General features: G+C 54.2%; 2 protein-coding genes across 6 annotated transcripts in view; one reads left to right on the top strand and one right to left on the bottom strand.

The window, feature by feature from the left end:
• CHKA (choline kinase alpha) overlaps window positions 1–12,736 on the top strand; it is a 30,170-nt gene extending 17,434 nt beyond the window's left edge. For all 4 annotated transcript variants that reach the window (XM_014538120.1, XM_014538117.1, XM_014538119.1 and 1 more), the window contains 9 exons: window positions 1,101–1,214; window positions 3,068–3,201; window positions 3,526–3,630; window positions 4,169–4,227; window positions 5,116–5,203; window positions 5,980–6,088; window positions 9,143–9,249; window positions 10,419–10,500; window positions 11,580–12,736. In XM_014538120.1, coding sequence (XP_014393606.1) covers window positions 1,113–1,214; window positions 3,068–3,201; window positions 3,526–3,630; window positions 4,169–4,227; window positions 5,116–5,203; window positions 5,980–6,088; window positions 9,143–9,249; window positions 10,419–10,500; window positions 11,580–11,639 — 846 coding nt within the window. In that variant the 5' untranslated portion in view covers window positions 1,101–1,112 and the 3' untranslated portion in view covers window positions 11,640–12,736. The remainder of the gene's footprint in view (window positions 1–1,100; window positions 1,215–3,067; window positions 3,202–3,525; window positions 3,631–4,168; window positions 4,228–5,115; window positions 5,204–5,979; window positions 6,089–9,142; window positions 9,250–10,418; window positions 10,501–11,579) is intronic.
• Window positions 12,737–14,598: 1,862 nt separating this feature from the next.
• TCIRG1 (T-cell, immune regulator 1, ATPase, H+ transporting, lysosomal V0 subunit A3) overlaps window positions 14,599–19,186 on the bottom strand; it is a 9,501-nt gene continuing 4,913 nt past the window's right edge. For both annotated transcript variants that reach the window (XM_005864344.2, XM_014538112.1), the window contains 12 exons: window positions 18,922–19,134; window positions 18,124–18,268; window positions 17,441–17,580; window positions 17,196–17,353; window positions 17,014–17,104; window positions 16,419–16,537; window positions 16,125–16,338; window positions 15,693–15,815; window positions 15,460–15,552; window positions 15,262–15,379; window positions 14,884–15,061; window positions 14,599–14,804 (listed from right to left, as the gene is read on the bottom strand). In XM_005864344.2, the coding sequence (XP_005864406.1) occupies window positions 14,726–14,804; window positions 14,884–15,061; window positions 15,262–15,379; window positions 15,460–15,552; window positions 15,693–15,815; window positions 16,125–16,338; window positions 16,419–16,537; window positions 17,014–17,104; window positions 17,196–17,353; window positions 17,441–17,580; window positions 18,124–18,268; window positions 18,922–19,134 (1,671 nt within the window). In that variant the 3' untranslated portion in view covers window positions 14,599–14,725. The remainder of the gene's footprint in view (window positions 14,805–14,883; window positions 15,062–15,261; window positions 15,380–15,459; window positions 15,553–15,692; window positions 15,816–16,124; window positions 16,339–16,418; window positions 16,538–17,013; window positions 17,105–17,195; window positions 17,354–17,440; window positions 17,581–18,123; window positions 18,269–18,921; window positions 19,135–19,186) is intronic.

Below are 19,186 nucleotides of genomic sequence, written 5' to 3'. Positions count from 1 at the left end.
ACCCCATGTGGGATGTGTACACACACCCTCCTGTTGTAGTTGAGCCTTACTTGCTCTTGGCATATCAATGGGAGAGATTTACCCTGAGGCCAATTGGCTGCAAGGATAGGCTGTGACACTTCAGTGGGGCTGTGGTGCCCACTGAGCCTGTCCTTGTGTCTCTGTGGAGGTGAGTGGGTGGTGCTTCAACATGGTCTGAAGCTGTCCACCTGGTGCGCCGGTCCTGGGGCGTCCCAGAAGCACAGCAGCATGTTTTTTAATAAGAGGTGAAGTAGAACCCCTCCCCCAAAGAATTTTCAGAGCACACCTGCTGGCGTCTCCTCAGACACAACTGTTGGAAAAGCTTTAAGAGATTCGGGTGCACCTCTGGTTAAGTTCCCATTCCTTCACCCCGACAGATGGAAACTCTTAGGCTATAATTTGCTGTCTGAGAGAAGAGAACTAAGGAATGAGTTTGAATTGAATCCAAAACATGAATTTTGAAGGCAAAATGATTATAGATCCACATTCATTTTTAGGACAGAACCACATGAGCATCATAGATGTTTTAGCAAGAAAATGGAATATTAAATGACAGAGGAGAAGATTGGGGTTAATAGCAGAAAATAGAAACCTTGAATGCTCCAGGTTCAGGTGCTCTTTGGGCCAGAAAACAGACCCCTGGTCTGAATGAGCAATTAGGAAGCTCACTGTAACACAGCCAGGTCAGCCAGCAGGCCTTTGGCCCCTGCGCTTACATCTGGCACTGTCCACCCTCACCAGCATGGTGGTCCTGTGACCTTGGACAAGATGCCCAGGGTGGGACTCACACAGGCTTTAAAATTAACAGGAGCAATAAAGGATTGACAGATATTGTTCCATTTTTGGAGTCAGCGACCTTAATTAAAGTTAATTTTAAGTCTCATCTGTATAGTGCTTTGAACATGGATCCTACAAATTTCCAGATCTGTTAACCTGTTTCTTCATATTTAAATATGGGTGATAATAATGCCTGATCTTAAGAGTTGGTGCGGGATCCGGTGACACTGCTCGTGGGAAAGCACTCTGATGCCTGGCCCAAGTCAGCCCTCGATAATGTCTGCTTTGTTGGTATGTTTCAGGGCACTGAGGCCATGGTTCTGGAGAGCGTCATGTTCGCCATTCTTGCAGAGAGGTCGCTTGGGCCGAAGCTCTATGGCATCTTTCCGCAAGGCCGCCTGGAGCAGTTTATCCCGGTAAGATGTGTTTGCGACTGGTCTGAAATAGTAATGTGACTTAAATTCTTTTTCTTTCTTTTTAAATTTTAATTTTTAAAATTGATTTTGAGAGAGAGAGAGAGAGAGAGAGAGAGAGAGAAACATTGATGTGAGAGTAGAACATCATTTGGCTGCCTCCTGCACATGCCTCCCAGGGATTGAGCCCATAAATAGGCACGTGCTCTGACTGGAATCAACCAGCAACCTTTCGGGACAAGGGACGACGCACCTTGAGCCACACCTGCCAGGGCTACCAGCACTTTTTAGCAGCTCAGAAAGCTGAGTGAGCTTCCTTAATTAGTCCACCGTGTCCTGCCACTAAAAGCTGAGTGCCCTGTTCCTACCACAGCATGGTCATTTGTGGAGAATCCAGAGTTGAAGAGAGACTGAGCTTGATGGGCCTCGGCCTGAATCATAGGGCACCTGCGGCTTGTTGAAACTGTCTGGTTAGGTGCCGGCTGGAGACTCGCCCGCACTGTCTGAGCTAGTTCAGAGCAGCTTTGTCAGGAACTTCACAGCATGTTGGCATTTCACAGACACTGGAGAACGAGGCACAGAGGTATAAGTAATGTGCCCTTGGCCATGTAGTTTTGCAATGAGTATAGAAGCCAGAAATTGAGCAGGTGGCTATTTCTCTAGCTTGGGGACACTCACTCTCTATCCTGTGCTATCCCACTTTGGATTTTCTTCCTTTTCTTTTCAATATATTTTTATTGATTTCAGAGAGGAAGGGAGAGGGAGAGAGAGATAGAAACATCATTGATGAAAGAGAATCATTGATCAGCTGCTTCCTGCACACCTCACACGAGATTGAACCCACAGCCCAGGCATGTGCCCTGATGGGGAATCGAATCTTGTTTCATAGGTTGACACTCAACCACTGAGTCATGCCAGCCGTGCCTCACTTTGGACTTTCAGAGAAATGTCTCTGGGTTTCTATAGGGGAGCAGTTCTTGTGGGAAAGATAGACAAGTCTTAGGTTACTGAGCTCCTGTGAATAGCTGTGGAAAAGCAGCCACACACGCTTGTCCTCAGGCTGTGGTAGGAAAGCTGGGGATAGGCCCACTTGCTGGGCGCATGTTTTCTTGAGAGCCTTCTCTGTACCAGTCTAGGCAGGTGCTGGGGACCCCACTGTGAATAGTGGGACGGGACTCAGCTGAGCTTACAGCACTGCTGAACACCACACCACCTGCATGTGTCAGAGTGGACTGTTCCAGCTGATGGAGCTGGAGGCCGGTCACCTGATAAACTGCTGAAAGCCTGGGTTTTTTGCCTAGAGAAGGGAGCATACTTTTAGTGTTGGGTCAGCAGAGGGCAGTCACAAATTATGTGGGAGAATAAACTTTCAGTTTAAAAATTTCAAACGAAATCGACCTTTGAAGGTGGCCTGCCCCTCATCAAGAAGTGCCCTGGCACCTGGCCCATGTCGCTCAGTGGTGGAGCGTTGACCTATGAACCAGGAGGTCACAATTCGATTCTAGGTCAGGGCACATGGCTGGGTTGCAGGCTGGATTCCAAGGAAGGGGCATGCAAGAGTCAGGTCGTCGATGATTCTCTCTCATCATTGATGCTTCTGTCTCCCTCTCCTTTCCTCTCTTTGAAATAAATACAAATATATTTAACAAAAAAATAAAAAAGAAGAAGAAGAAATGTCATAGCAATTGGTGGGTCACCATCTTTGGGCACAGTGCCCATTCTTAAGGGAGTTTTGTGTATTGGCTGAGACTTAGACACCCACAAAACCTGGCTTCTCATCCTTAGAGATTGTGGGAGCTCACACTTCCTAGGTTACCTGGATAAATGCCATTTTCTAACACCCTTTTTTGTTTCAGAGCCGGCGATTAGAGACTGAAGAATTAAGTTTGCCAGATATTTCTGCGGAAGTAGCTGAGAAAATGGCCACATTTCATGGTATGAAGATGCCATTCAATAAGGAACCAAAATGGCTTTTTGGAACAATGGAAAAGTAAGTGGTCAGATCATTTTTCTCTAACTTTAGTTTTACATTGGCAGCTCCCGGTGGTGCCAGAGGTGTGCAGCTGTTAGCTGGTGGTGTGTGCCTCACGAGTAGGTCTTTCTTCCATGTCAGAATCAGTTCCTGAACCAGGAAACGCTACTGAACGGTGGATGGGCAGGAAGTCTGCTTCCAGAGCGCCCTGGATCCCATGCCTTTTCCTTTCCCCTGTCATGGAGATCCGGTGCCCCTGGCGTTGCTGGTTACATTGAACTAGAGCCCAAGGACAAGCGTGGTGGTTGAGCAATGCGTTTCTGTTCTCTCTCTTTTTGCAAGGTATCTAAATCAAGTGCTGAGAATTAAATTTACCGAGGGAGCCAAGGTGAAGCAGCTCCACAGATTCCTCAGTTACAACCTGCCTTTGGAACTGGAGAACCTGAGGTCAGTATGTGCATCCATTTCCTGACATAGGAAGTAGGCATCCAGAAATGTAAATTTTCTTAGTCACCAACACAGCTGTCAATAATTGCTAACTAAGCATTGCCTCAGGTCCGGCATTTACATCTGTTTTGCAGGGTGGCTTTAAACAATGGGTTTGTCACCTGGCATTAGTTTACAGGAGTGATGTCACTTCCTGGTGTTCACCAAAGGTTTCATGGTGGGAGTGCAATGCCACGGGGGTGGTTGCTGGCTATGGCAGCAGTGCACCCAGGGTAGTAGTTTTTTTCTGAAACAAAATTGAGGTGAGGAGAGGAGAGAGAGGAGGGTGGGGAGAGGAGGGAAGGAGAGGGAGAGACTGAGCACAGGCTGTCCTGGGGCCTGGCCCACATAGGACAGAGTTTTCACAAGTGACAGACATTACCCAGAGGCCATGTTGTTTGGAGCACTAATACAGTGCAGGGTTTGCTGAGACAGCAGGACTATTTGCATTGGGCTTCTTAAAAGTTTGGTAAGTAATAGCAAAACCTTCCTTTTCCAGATCATTGCTTGAATCCACTCCATCTCCAGTTGTATTTTGTCATAATGACTGTCAAGAAGGTAAGACTTGCCCCCATTGTGTGTGTGTGTGTGTGTGTGTGTGTACTAAAAGATAGCCTCCAGGGTGTGTAGCAGATGCCAGGTGTGCAGGCAGAGAGAGGATTTGAGGCACAGCCAGACTTGAAGTGTTGCGTAACTATTAAAAAGAAAGAGGGAGCATTAGAGATCTTGCTTCTCAGCATGTCATGAATTTGGCTCAAATAAATTCATAAAAATTCTCAAAAAAAAAAAAGAGGTTGAATTTTATACAAGCCAATAGAAAAATCTCCAGGATATATTAAGAGAGAAAAGCAAGTTTTAGAAAAACATGTAGAATATCATTTCGTTTCTGTAAAAAAAAAATATATATATTCAAAAAAAATCAGAATATTCACTTAAATTGGGAGCTGGGATAAAGGCCTTCACCTTCCTGAGTCTCAGTGTTTGACGCCTGTCGGTGGACCTGTTAACCTGGATGAGCAGAACCAGGGCAGGTCCCCTGCTTCGGTCCGTCCTGGGCCAAGCCCATCCACAGCAGCACCTTGCAGCGTATCCAAGCCACCTCCTTGCGGAACATTAGTTCACACCTTGTAATGACTGTGGCTGTGGTGTGGCTTTGCCCTGAGGTCCACCTTTGGGCCCTTGGCCAGGCTGAGCAGTTCGTTTTAATTTTAAGAACAGTCTCTATTGAAGACAAGTCATCAGTAAGACCTTAATGTAAGCCAAAGTACCTTTTAGTAATTAGCTGATCGTTGCCAGCCAAGTCTGATCAAGCAACATGTAGACACATCAGCCAGTTTTGTGTGTGAGGGAGGTCAGCTGGCCTGTGTTGGCAGCGTGTGAGGACTTATACCTTCGAATGTGAAACCTACCCAGAGTAAAAGTCATGTCATGCATGCCTTTCTGCAGGTAACATCTTATTGCTGGAAGGGAGAGAGAACTTGGAAAACCAGAAACTGATGCTCATCGACTTTGAATACAGCAGTTATAATTACAGGTAAGTAACAGAGGGAGGAATGGGAGACATCTATAATACTATCAATAAAATATATTGATAGTATTATCAATGTGTTGGTGTTTTACTTCCATACTATTTTTTTAAAAATATATTTTTATTGATTTCAGAGAGGACAGGAGAGGGAAAGAGAGAGAAATATCAATGATGAGAGAGAATCATTGATCGGTTGCCTCCTGCACGCCCCCTACTGGGGATTGAGCCCACAACCCAGGCATGTGCCCTTGACCGGAATCGAACCCGGGACCCTTCAATCACCAGCCAGGGCACTTCCATACTATTTTATTTGAATATGTTTATGAAACACCTATAGGGGAAAATAGGTAACAATATTGTACGTTACAAAGTTTCTTCTGGAAGCAATGCTTTCTGTCCCCAGGCAGGATGGCCTCACCACTGCTGTGCAGCCCGTCCTTAGCTCCTTAGCTCCTGTTAGGGGAGCAGGGCTGTGCGTGATCAGAATCTAGAATCTGGTACTTCCTTTTGCTCAGAGATTATTTCCTTTCATAAGAGGGCTGATGGCAGGAAAATGCTCTCGAGCAATTGCTCTGAGCGGCAGGTCAGGAGGCGCTTTGTTGCTTCCTTGGTTCTGGTAGTGGCCCCGTTGGCTGTCCCTGACCCTGAAGCAGGTGTACTTCTGGGACCTCAGGAAGTCCAGTGCGTGGCCAGGAGGGATGCTCATCACTCGGCCTCTCTCTGTACATGGAGTTTGGTGTGGGCAGTTGCCTCATTCTCTGCATTTCTGATCTCTTTTTCAGGGGATTCGACATTGCGAACCATTTCTGTGAGTGGATGTATGATTATAACTATGAGAAGTACCCCTTTTTCAGAGCAAACTTGGGGAAGTTCCCCACCAGGAAGCAGCAGGTAAGGCTGGGGTGTGTACGTTGGAGTCGGTGAATTACCCAGGGCAGCCTTATGCAGTTAGTGTTGCTTACATCACAATTTGGAAAGATACCTTTTTAAAACTGTAATGCTTAGGCAAACCCTCTTGCTTTAAATGTTTCTTTTTTTCGCTAAATGTAGACACAAACTTGACAGTTGAGTTCAATGTGCCAGAGATACCGGTATTCAGTCAGAGAGGATCACAGCCCCCTTTGTAGTTCTTTTTAGTTTTTTCTAAAAAGTGCAGCCTCTCTTCTGCTTTCTGGCTGCCTTTTGGGGATCACTGATCTGTTTCCTGTTGTGCAGAGAGGGGTCGTCTCGGTGTCGTAGCTGCTGCCGTGTTAACAGTTCTCTGTCCTGTCCTGAGTTACGGGAGTCCAGTGACTGGGGATTGCCTCCTGGGACCCTTCTCTCGCATTCCTCAGCCCAACACTGAAGCCTGGGTTGAGCATAAGTAGGCGTGTGGAAGCAGGCAGGGCTGGGGGCAGTACACCAAGCCCGCCTCGCCCAGCTTACACAGGTGGCAGCTCCACACCTGCCCTCCCGGAGCGTCCTGCCTGCTCAGAAGCATTCACAGAGGTCGGGGGCGCGGACAGGGATGCAGTCAGTTGCTTCCGTAGCTCACTGAGCAGGTGTTTGTTAGGCACCCACCCCCCTGAGTTAGGCACGGTGATAGCCTTCAGTAGGTAGTGCAGACGCTATGGGCAGCCTTTCAACTTCAGGCTTGTTGATGAATATAGCTCCTGCCCAAAACTCTGTTGCTCTCTTCTGGCCATAGGTATTATTTTTAAATACATTTTTATTGATTTCAGAGAGGAAAGGAGAGGGAAGGAGAGATAGAAACATCAACGATGAGAGAGAATCATTGATTGGCTGCCTCTTGCAGGCCCCACATTGGGGATCAACCCATAACCTAGACATGTGCCTTGATGGAGAATTGAACTGCGACCTCCTGGTTCATAGGTCGATGCTCAACCACTGGGCCATGCCAGTTGGACTCTTCTGGTCATATTTGAAGGCTGACTGTGAAGAACTTGAGTATGTCTGAAGTGGCCAGGATGGTTGGACCTCAGGGTCGTGCTGTATGAGAAGGAAGGGTGGGAGAAAGCCTGGGGGAGAGAGCACACCGCATGGTCTCCAGTGCGCTCCTTCTTGCCAGTCGGGGCAGATCTTCAGCACAAAGGCAATTCATTGCACTGGGAGGCAGAGCGTGTAACTGCCAGCCCTGCACAGCGTGGGGACTGAAGGCAGTGCTATTCCTGTTTTCTGGGAGGTTTTGAAACCAAGGTGCTGATCTTTATCTGGTTACCTCATAGATGCATCAAGGCTGTCTCATGCTTTTCTCTCTTTAATTCACTAGTGAGATGTTTTTAAACATTAAAACCTCCTGGAATTTCTGCAATAAACTGTGATGCTCTGGTGGGTCCAATCAGGCAGTATCTTACTTTAGGAGTTCTGCATCTGTGCACATGGGTCTTGAATGTTCATTTTTTAAAGTATTACATATTTTGGAATCAATTATAGTAGTCTTTTAAAGTGAGCTGAGTCTCCCTTTTTATTTTCTGGAATAAGTTTGTTTAGAATGAAGATGATACCTGTTCTTTGGAAGTTGGGTAGACCTTGCTTGCAAAACAGTCTGGGCCTAGGACTTTTTGGAGGGAGGGTCATTAAGGTGTCAATCAATTCAACTCAAGTTTTCTGTCTTCATTTGCCAGTTTCAGCATCTAGTGTCTCCCAGAAATTAATCCTACTAGTGCAGTGGTTCAAGCATGGGTTTTAAAAACTAATTGTCCCGCATGCCCCCTACTGGAAATGGAACCACAACCTGGGCATGTGCCCTGACCAGAAATCAACCAGCAGCCTTTCAGTGCATGGGGGACACCCAACCAACTGAGCCACAGTGGCCAGGGCCTGGCACCTCATCTTTCCTGTGCCAGGTTTCCTTAAGAGTGTCAGGCCCCTCTGTGAGCCCCTGCCTGGGACAGCGCTGAACCTTGAGTGATCCTTTTTGGTGGTGGAATATGAAAGCTGATTTAGGGAAGGAAGGTGGAAGAGGCCATACAGGGAAAGGAGGTGGAGGAGGAAGTGTGGGCCCTCCAACTAGGTAACCAGTGAATGAGGGAAGGATGACCGACCGGCCAGTTTCTTGTGCACAAAAGAAGGCGTCGCTGCTTTGCTGTGTTCTGTTGCCTTTTGATAGAGTGTGAAAGTCAGGAACCAGGGAGCTCCTGGCCTGGCCGGTGTTTTCAGTGGTTAGCGTGTTGCCCAGGCACTGAAGGGTCATGGGTTCAATTCTATGGCCGCCAAGGGCATGTACCTGGGTTGCAGGTTTGGTGGGAGGCAACCCATTAATGTGTCTCCTCTCTCTCTCTCTCTCTGCCTCAGTCCCTCCCTCTCTCTCTCTCCTTCTTTCCCTCTCACCCTCCCCCTCCTTTCCAATCTCTCTAAAAGCAATGGAAAAATATCCTCAGGTGAGGATTTAAAAAAAGAAAGAAAAAGGACCAGGGAGCTCCTAAACCCTAATTGACAGGTGGAATAAATGTGCAACCTGGGACAACCTTAGGTAAACTTAGATGTCACCCTGTGTGAGCGTAAGTGGGTGAATAACCACGGCCTCCTAGAGGGGCCTCACATGTCTGGTCCGGCCTCCGCTCTGAGGGAGCGTTGGGGACCTGGACCTCGAGCCTGGCGTGCTTGTGGCTGCGCTTGGGGATAGGCTCCCCTGCTCTACGATCAGGCCGTGGGAAGCACGAGTGTGAGTTAGAATAAAACGCTTCTAGCTAAATTACTGTCTCCAGAAGTAGCCTTCAGTTCCTGTGCCTGTCTCGCTGGCAGTACAACAGGAGCCATTAGACGCTGACTGTACCCGTGACTCCTGCCAGACAGGCGCCTCCAGTCCCCTGGGCAGCAGGCAGTGTGGTGGGCATGCCAGGCTTCCGCAGGCTTCTCTGACGCGACCTAGATGTGTGTGCTTCACCCAAGCTTTGGACAGTGTCTATTTTTAGCCTCACTGGTCCTTTTTTTTTTTTTTTTTAGCTCCATTTTATTTCCAGTTACTTGGCTGCATCCCTAAATGAAATTGAAAACCTCAGTAATGAAGAAAAGTTCATTATAGAAGAAGAAATGCTGGTTGAAGTCAATAGGTAAATTTTTTCCTTTGCTGATTTGTGAAGATAGCTTGCCTCTGTGTAGAATGTGGTTGGGATGCCTCCTGGCCGTGGAGGACTTTAAGAGCCTTTGACGCACATCCCTAGGACTTATACTTTGTCAAAAACAGAACATTGGTACTTCTCTCGGCTGAGTGTGTTCAGGTGTCAGCAGGTCAGGGGAACAGGGTCTGCCCCCAGGAGGGCAGGACGTGCGTAAGACTCAGCCAGGCCAATGCTCTCTCGCCTCTGAGGCTCATGGACTGGAGGGTGCCATCTAATAATACGTCTCCTAGGAAATGATTACATTTGCGTGTATTAGTTCTGAGTCTTGCTTTTAACTGCTTTTCATCAGCTCTCAAAGCAAAGCTCAGAAACTTTCATAGTAACTTTGCCCACTTTGTACTGTCTGCCCCACTTCACGGGTCACCTCTTTGTGGTTCAGGCATGTCCACACCCTTCACTGAGTACGCCACCCCCTGGGTGCCACCTGCAGCATAGGCTGCCCTTGCTGGTTCTTGACCAGGTGGAAATAGAAGAGAGTGGAGAGACCCACACAGAAGGGGTGATACCAGGGGCGGCGAGTGGGGACTGCCGGGAGGACAGGGCTGGGTTTAGTGAGGGAGCCAGAGCACCGGTTCTGGGACTAGCACTTTGTTCATTTGCACACGGCCCAGAGGTATGACTGTGAGAATTTGGACTCCTGTAACAGGCATGGCGCAGCCTGGAGGGGCACTGGCTCAGACTCCTGTGCTTGGTTTTGCTTCCGTGAGGGAGGAGGGGGTGAGGGCATCGCCCTGCCTCCTGGGACAGGCCGTGAGCTCAGAGGCCCGCAGTTTCTCCTCTTGCTGGTGATGTGGTGCAGGTGCTGATGCTGTGTCCCACACACGGCAGCACAGTGTCTTAAATGTCACCCAGGCTTCACCGGCATGGCCACCAAGGCCTCCAGGGGAGCCCTGTGAATGCAGTTAACATGTGCCAGGGACAGGCAGTTGGCGTGTTCACACCTCTGGCCATGGGAGATAACCCCACTGAGTTTGCCCAGACGGTTCGCGTCCAGATGGATGGACATGAGCTAGAGTGCCCGTCTAGCAGAAAGACCTCCCTGGCCCTCTGACGGGTGCCACATATTTACTCACCTGTGTTTCCTGCTTCTGTAATGACAGGTTTGCCCTTGCCTCCCATTTCTTCTGGGCACTGTGGTCCATCGTGCAGGCCAAGATTTCATCCATCGAATTTGGCTACATGGTATGTTTGGGAGGTGCTTTTGCTCTTCTACTCCCGGGGAGAAAAGGCTACATTATTGTGAATGCCCGGTGGAAGTGGTCCCCTACAGAGAGTTACCCGTTCCCTGTAAGTGCCTGAACCAGGGCACCTGGCACCCGGACAGCAGGCTCAGCTGGGAAGGTAGCAGAAAGGCTGTCATTGAAGCCCCTCTGATGGAGGCTACGTGCCTATGGGGCTGCCTCACTCCCGGGGCAGCAGGCCCTCCTTCCCTGCATCAGAAAAGTGCTGTATGGGCCTCTGGTTCTGATGGGAGCTGAAGAGATGCAGACGTGAGAGGTCTAGCCCCCAACCTTGGTCTCTCATGACACAGGGACAGAGTAGGAGTGTGGGATGCATCTGTCACCACTCCATTTTCTGGCCTCCAGCCTCACCTTAGGTGGGAGCTGTGCTGAGTTAGACATCCTACTCATAGGCAAGTTTGTGCCAAGTTAGGCTATCATTTTATTCCAACCTTAAGAGCTGTCTCGGTCATAGACACTGTAGGTACCCTCCATGAGTGTGGGTGGGTGTCCTGGGGCGGGGCACACAGAAGTCTGGAGTGAGCACCTTGCTTTGGGACAGGTGGTATTTTCCTCCTTGATCCTCTATCAGGATAATTTCTGCTTCTAGACAGAAGTTAGGGGATGCACAGGTGCTGAGGGGCAGAGGGTAGGGGATGCACAGGTGCTGAGGCCGAAGGGGAAGTTTGGATTTTTAAAGCAAATATGAGTCATGGTCAAATGACACAGACAAAGTAGACTTTTTTATTTTGTGCTTGCGAGCACCTGGGAACTTTCTGCTTTAAAGGGGGAGCCTTTGTCCGTCAGTGACTTCTTGAACACTTGGGGTAATTGAGTTGGGGAACCAGGAAAAGTCCTGTCTGGGTGGTGGGGCCAGGTGGGCCATGCAACCAAACTGGGTACCTTTAAGATGAAGGTGTGGGGTGAACACTGCCAGCAGCGTGAGAAGATGTCTCTAGAACAGGTGGGCTCCTGGGCAGGATCCGAGCAGCATTCGGGTAGGCAGGAGCCCGGGTTGAGCTATGTCCTTCTGTCTCCTAGGACTATGCCCAAGCGAGGTTTGATGCCTATTTCCACCAGAAGAGGAAGCTGGGGGTGTGACCGCGGGAGGACTTCTTATACTCCGTCCCTGGACTGCGTGGGGCGGCCGAGCCATGGAGCCCTCTGCTCCGACTGCTGTTCCTGCGGCAAGAAGCTGGGATGGCTCGCTGCCGCACACAGATGTGTATGATACAAAAGACTGTATTAAAATTGAGTAACATTTATTTCATATCTTGTTTACGATTTCACTAGGCCTCTGACAAGCTCGGGCAGCAGAAACACAGTTCAGTAGTGCAATAGTGCGATAGCTCAGATTCCTCTAGTCCAGAGAGGCCCCGCCTGCGCAGACATGCAGCCAGCCAGCATGCCACCACGGGCGCTTCTGGTTACTGTTGACTCTTTACAGGACTTTACCCTGCTGGTGAGCACTGTACCGGCTCTCTGTAGGTAACGTGTGTAGACACTGCTCACTCCTGAGGGTGACGAGGGACAGGCAGACCGTGATGCCGCTCGTGGCCTGCCAGTCGTCTCCAGAAGCTGTTCCTTCACCCTCTGGTCCAAAAGGCTGAAGCTCAAGGAAGCAGAATGCACACGGCGGGCGCCAGCTGCTGTCTCCGTGCGATGAATGTAGCTCCTGGTACCTGTCGTGTGTTCAGTTGTACGGACAGATCTCTCCCTAAGTGGGTGTAGCCTCTGCCTTGCCCTCCTCACTGAATGTTGCTTTATTAACTCTGCCTCGAAGGGCCACGGCGGGCAAGGGCAGCGTGGGGGTATGCAGGCCCCTGCCTCCCAGCTGCCTCCCGTGGGGACCAGGGGCTTTGTCCCCTCCCTGCCGCCTTTTCTCCTCCATGACTGCAGCCTGGAGCTGACCGTTCTGTGACAGGGCTGTCTGCCCCAGGGCCCCTCAGGAGCAGAAACCCTGGCTGGGGCTCTCGGTGGCCAACCCTCACTGCTCTGACGCCCCAGTGTCCTTCCGGTGGGACCAGCCTGTGTGTGACATGTGGGGCGTGGGTAGACTATAGCTGTGAAATTTGTATATGTTAAATATCCTTTGGGATACATTTTTTAAACCTGAACTCTTACTGAATTATTTCTGTGCATACAGTTCTGCTACCACAGAGATTGTACTATACAAACAATAAAAAAATAAAACCCCATCTTCAGCTGTCACCTTTGAGTCATGCGACGGCGGCCCACCAGTACGTGCACCGGCGTCTGCTCCTGGCGTGCAGGCTGCACGGGCATAGAGGGGACACAGCAGCGCAGTCACTGGGAGGTTGGGCCAGGGCAGGGGGAGACTTCCCACTGTTCACCTTGTAGACATTTAAAACTTAACCAGGGAAATGTGTTTTGATGTTCAAGCAATAAATGATACTGAGCTGCGTGAGAGCTCACTTAAAACCTTGGTTCCAACTCCTTCCTGGGCCCACAAGGCCAGGCGGTCACCTGGGCCGGCCTCGTCCCCACTCCCCTCCAGCCTTCCTCTCCTCACCATGCCAGGCTTTTTGCCGCCTCTCCCGCTGCGATGCTAGGGGGCCAGGTCTTCAGATGATGGGCTTCTTCACATCAGCGAAGAATGCAGTGCCATTCTGGAGACCACCCTCACTCACAGCCTCCCTGGCTCATCCCTCTTACTCACCACACGCGTCTTTTCCTGAAATTGACGTCTTCACTCAGGTGTCTCCTGCTTTAGACCGAGCAGGGATCAGGCCTGTCCACAGTGTAGGTGACCCACTGTCCCTGTGTCTCCTGATGACCTCCTTGCCCCAGGAGTGCCCAGTGCAGTCCTTTGCATATGCTGGCCCATGGCAACCAGACCTCCAGCCAGGCTCCCAGCCATCCATGTCAGCCAGCAAGTGTCTCCCTAGGCCACACCTGCCTCCTCACAAAACACACACTAGCTCCGAGCATGTCAGGGTCCCTCTCACCACCCCCACCCTGCAGGTCTGCCCAGCTCTGCTCCCCAGGGAGGTGTAAGGCTTGGGGCCTGGGCTTACACTCACAGCCCGAGTCCCCTACACACCAGCTTCCTCTGTTCCTCACCAGACACGGCCATCATCGTTTCTCAGCCACATTTGCCAGGCACGTGGGATTGCCACACAGCCCCTGAGGGACAGTCCTGGACCCAAGGGACAGGCTCCTGGCAGCTGGCCAGATGAGAGGCACAGCGATGGGGCCAGGTCCCCGGGCTCCCTGCGCCCAGGGTGTCTAGCCTCAAAGCGGCCTTTGTTCCAGGCCGTCCAGCTGGAGAGAGGCCTCTGGGAAGCATTGGCTCGGCCTCCCAGTGGTGGGATCCAGGCCAGGAAGCTACAGGGGCCCCCGCCCCACCAGCTAAAGGACAGCCTCCAGGGAGCAGGTCTGGCTGCCGAGGAAGCTAGGCAAGGCCAAAGCTCCCGGAATGGGGAGACAGGGCCTAGAGTCTGGCTGCGCCCCCTTACTGACGCTTGGCGCTGTCCTGGCCAGCCTCTGCCCTTCCCCGCAGGATGGTGGCCTCTGGTGTACGACACCACTGCTCGCCCCATATGGAGTGCCTGGGTCCAGTCCCAGCACGAGGGATGGGAACATTGGCCAATTCATGCCAGGCACCCCCTCCACACCCAGGGTATCCCCAACATTCTCTTACAGCCAGTTTGCACACCCTCAGGGATGGGAAGCTCACTCCCCCTGGCCCAGCATGGGAAGACACTGATTCTGAGCTAGAATGTGCAGGGAACATCCCTCCTTGGTCCACCCGAGTCTGGGCTTATTACAGATGGGCTCATGGGCCCTCTCCCCAACTTCTCAAGGCCCTTGGTCATGGGCCGGTGCCTCCCACCACAGCTGCAAAGGAGGATGTAAGAGACAGGCGTAGAGACTGCCATGGGGTCCACGAAACCAAAAGAGGCTCATGGCAGGACCAGCCCACGCCCACAGCCCAGAGTCCTGCCGTTCTGGCGCGGCCCAGGCTCTGCCACGGCCCAGGCTCTGCCACACCAGCCTCCCCAGCCCCTGCTTTGCAGACGGGACCCAGACACAGTCCTGAGACTTCCTCCTCTTTATTCCTTTCCTGCTTCACTCAGCAAGGTGGGGGGCGGGGGGGGGGGTTTTTGGGGGGGGGGGGGGGGGGGGGGGGGGGGGGGGGTCGCTGGCATGGCCACAGGTGGGCGCTATTGGTCCTCCATGGAGAAGGTGAAGGGGTTCAGCTTATAGCCAGTGCCTGAGTAGAACTTGTTCTGGAACTCCACCCTGGAGTGAGAAGGGAGAGCTGGTGAAGGGAAGGCCTGGCCTTGCCCCGAGCCGCCCAGCAGTTGGGTGGGCCGCTCACCAGTGCAGCCTCAGGGCGTGCAGGAAGGCGGAGAGCCCCTCCATCACTAGCAGGATGGCCACGGTCAGCACGGCGAAGGCGGCAAAGACAGGGACCAGCACCAGGGCCACCACACCCATCTCTCGTCCCATGCCCAGGCCTATGCGCATCACCATGGCCCACAGGACCTCTGACAGCTCTGTGGGTGAAGAGGGGGCAGTGGAGACCAGGGGCCAGGGGTGCCCACCCCGCATCCTCGGCAGCCTGAAGCCCACTTTACAGAGGGGACCCTGAGGCCCAGAGAAGTGACCCGCCCAGGCCACCCAGCCAGCAGCTGTGTGTGCAAGCTGGAGCCAGGACTTAACCGTGGCCGGGCCACCCACCACACTGGTCACTCACGGGCATGGGCCAGGCTCAGGGCCCAGAGGCGCAGGTAGGAGGCCGTGTTGGAGATGCAGCCCAGGCAGAACTCGATGGTGTGGATGGCCTGGTGCATGAACACCTCAGAGAGCACAAACTGAGGGGGCGGGAAGGGGGGATAGTAAGGGGCGGGCCAGGCCAGCGGTTACCCCCCACTCAGGAAGGCACCACACCCACCTTGGCTTCCTCTTGGTCCCCTGGGTGCTCCGCCTTCTCCTCATCAGAGCCCCTAGCGTCGGGCGAGTCCAGAAGCCCAGTCTTGACCTCATCCTTGGGACGGGGTGTAGACAGCGTCAGCGGACCCACCCAGACAGGCCCACACTGCCCCTACTGCCTGCACACAGCCACTCAGAGGAGCAAGGTGGGTCTCGGGCTGGCAGCGGCCCCACCTCCCTACAGCACCCCCCTACCTGCAGTTGGCCAGCACGCCTCAAGTGACGGTGGTGATTCCAGCGAAGGAACAAGGGTGTGCCAAGCAGCAGGACGGGCACTGTGGCCAGGGCCAGGACCACCAATGCAGACTGCACTACCTCCTGCAGGGGAGGGGGCCGAGTCAGGCTGTCCCTGCAAGCCACACACCCAGGGAGCCTACAGTCTGCTCCTCCCCCGGGTCCCCTCCCTAAGCAGGGACATCACTGCGTAAGGAATCCTCGGCGAGAAGGGGACAGGCTTCCGGGACCCACTGTGTGCCACCTCGCTGGGAGCCTCCCACTGTCCCTGGACCTCCGCATCTCACAGCTCGGGCCAGCATCCCTGTTTCTCAGATGAGGACTCGACCACCCTGAGTGGCCCAGTGACCAGGGGCCGCTGAGGGGGGTGAGCCCACTCCCGCCCCAGCCCACCTGCCCGGGGAAGAGTGGCCGGTTGGTGGGGCTGCGAGAGAAGAGGAACATGTTGATGAAGTGGATGAGGATGCTGGGGGCGGAGGCGGCGCCGGCAGCCGAGACGCGCAGCCACTTGTAGATGACCATGAAGACCAGGTAGCCGAACAGGCCCAGCAGGAAGACCAGCTCCGGCAGGGTCTCCAGCACCAGCCGGTGCCATTGGCCAAAGTGTCTGGGGTGGGACAAGGGCCAAGTCACCGGACCACCCTGGCCCCGCAGTTCCCACTTCCCCCACCAGAGCCTCGGCCTCACATGTGGTTGAAGACTCCGAGGACCACCCCGAAGGCCATGTGGGTGACCCCCAGGATGACGGACATCTTCATCTTGAAGGAGTTGAGGAAGGTCAGGTGGTTGACAGCCAGGCTCCAGATCTGGGGTGGCAGGAGGGACAGGTGTCATGCAGGGGCCTCCCTGCCCGCGTCACTCTCACCAGCCTGTTTGTCCCCTTTAGGGCCTCAGCACAATCTGCCACCTGCCCCCCAAGAGGCAGCAGGGCGCACTGGTTAAGGCACAGACACGGCCAGACAACCAGGGCCAACCCCAGCTCTTCCTAACTGGGTACTCTCCTGTGCCTCAGCTGCCTCCTCTGTAAAATGGGAAGGATGCTAAGGGACGCGTCGTGGAGCTGTCACAGAAATGAAACATAGTCATTGCACATACAGGGCTCAGAGCAGCGCCCGGCACAGAGGCGGCTCCACAGTGACCCAGGGCTGCCATCACTCTGACAGCCTCTCTGCTTTGTGGCTGCAGGAAGCGCCCGGCAAGGAGGCCCCTCATCCGTCTGGGGCCCCGAGCATCCGGCACCAGAACTGGGCTGCCCTCCTGCTGGCCTGCAGCCAGGACTCACGGGGTCGATGCCGAAGGGGTAGGGTCCCAGGAAGACACCGGTGATGTTGGGGTCCAGAGAGAGCAGGGGGTGGTTGGCCAGGAACTTGTCACTGTGGCAACAGCAGGCAGGGCGGTCAAGGTGGTGGGGACGGGGCAGGGCGGCGGGGACCCGGGGACAGTGGGGACGACGGTGGGCCTCACCTCCAGCCAGACTGGTTGGCCATGGCGGCCACGCTCCAGCCCGAGGGGAAGATGACGGTGGCACGGCTGAAGCACTCGTTGTAGATGAAGCCGGTGTAGACAGAGAATAGGCCCATGAGCAGGAGCAGGTAGCGGCCACCAAAGAAGGTCTGCCAGATCTGGGGGGGGCGGGGGAGGGCTGAGACAAGGCCCGGACCCCCCTCCCCCCGCCAGCCTTTCCCCCCACTCCCGCTGCTCTTACTTACCTCATTCTTCGCTGTCTTGATGGCCGGCCGGTCCTCAGCCAGCACCATGGCCAGGGCGAAGAGGAACATGAGCAGTCCGTGGCCCACGTCCCCAAACATGACGGCGAAGAGGAAGGGGAAGGTGATGATGGTGTAGGGCGCTGCGGGAGAGGAGCCGTGCGCTCAGCAGACCCCGCAGCCAAATGTGCATCATGTACAAGATGCCATGGAGCCCTGGACCCAGACTCTGGGACAGCACCTGATTCAAACTTCTTCATCAACACGGCGCGGCCAAACAGGACACACCTGCAGGCTCGCTGTAGCCCCTGGCCTGCTGGTTTGCAACCCCTGACGATTGCACACCTTCCCAAAGCCGCTGTCTGATTCCCATTTTACAGGTGAGACAACTGAGGCTCAGAGAAGCTAGGACACTTACTGAGGTGAGCGAGTCAGACCCCAAACCCAGGCCACTCCTGCTGCAGGGCCTCGGCTCCATGCCCAACCCCTCAACCCCGTGCTGGCTGCTTTGTAAGCTTCACCAGGGGATGCTGGGATAAACACACCCCCACACACCACCGTGCCCGAGCGTGTGACGGGGCATCACAGGGAGTGTGCCCCTCTCGTCTGCAGAGGGCGGGACAGGCCCAATGTGTACGCCACCCTCCCAGGCTTCCACCAAAGCTGTGGGGCGCCGTGGCTCTCACCGGGGTTGACCTCCTGGTAGCGGCCCACACCGTAGGCGTCCACGATGGCCTGGAAGCTGGCCGTGAAGCGAGTGGTACGGATGAGTGTGGGGGGCATGTCCCGGCAGGGGATTCGGTGAACCACGGCGCTCACACCCGCCTCGCTCTGGGGCACCCGGCAGGCAGGCAGGCAGGCAGGCAGACAGACAGACAGATGAGACTGGGCCTTCAGGGACCCTTGACCCGCCCAGCCAGGCCCTGATGGAGACATGGAGCACCGAGGGTGCTGGCCGGGCGAGCGCTGGGGATCCTGGGGCAGCCCCTCCCTTCTCTGTGCAGGAGGCTGACCAGCCCCACCAGCCCCCATCCAGGGCGGAGGGAGAGCCAGACACCTGCTGGGCCAGAGTCGTTTGGAAAACCGAAACCCGCTGTTGCTCATCTAGGTGGCCCGGGAGAGGGAGCCCCATTGCCACCTGTGAGCACCGACTAGGTACCGGCAGCCTGTGGTGTGTTCACTCTACAGCGACCCCTGGAGGCAGGGTCATTGCCACCTTTGGTCTGTGAGAGGTCACAGGGCCTGTGAGCCTGGATTTGAACCTGGTTTCTGATTTAACGCCCACCCCAGCCCAGCCGACAAGGTGCCATGGCCCAGCCCAAGGGCTCTGGGACGTCAGGGGGTTGGGCCAGGGCCATCCAGGTGGACTCCTCGGGGAGGGGGAGCCCTGGCAAAGGCATAGCCTGGGAACGGGAAGTGAGTTGTGAGGCAGACACAGGCGGCGGTCCGGGAGCAGGGGGGGCGGGAGACCCCGCCAGGCTCACCGAGCTGTCATGCAGTGCCTGCTGCACGGCGGGCAGGTCGCGCGTGGCACACCAGGCCTCGGCGATGAGGCACTTGTAGGTGGCGCTCACGCTGCACTGGTTGAGGGCCAGGTACACAGCCTTCATCTTGCGGATCTGCACCTGCCAGGGCGGCAGCAGCCGCTGCACCCGGCCCAGCACCTGGTTCAGGAAGCGCTCTGTCTCCCCCAGGACCTGAGGCCAGAAGGGGCAGTGAGGAGGAGCAGGACAGCCCCTGGGGGGTCGG

The sequence above is a fragment of the Myotis brandtii genome, unplaced genomic scaffold (genome assembly GCF_000412655.1).
Source record: "Myotis brandtii unplaced genomic scaffold, ASM41265v1 scaffold187, whole genome shotgun sequence".
NCBI classification, from domain to species: Eukaryota; Metazoa; Chordata; class Mammalia; order Chiroptera; family Vespertilionidae; genus Myotis; species Myotis brandtii.
The sequence above is the reverse complement of the archived record's forward strand: the minus strand, read 5'-3'. Positions and strand labels throughout refer to the sequence as shown.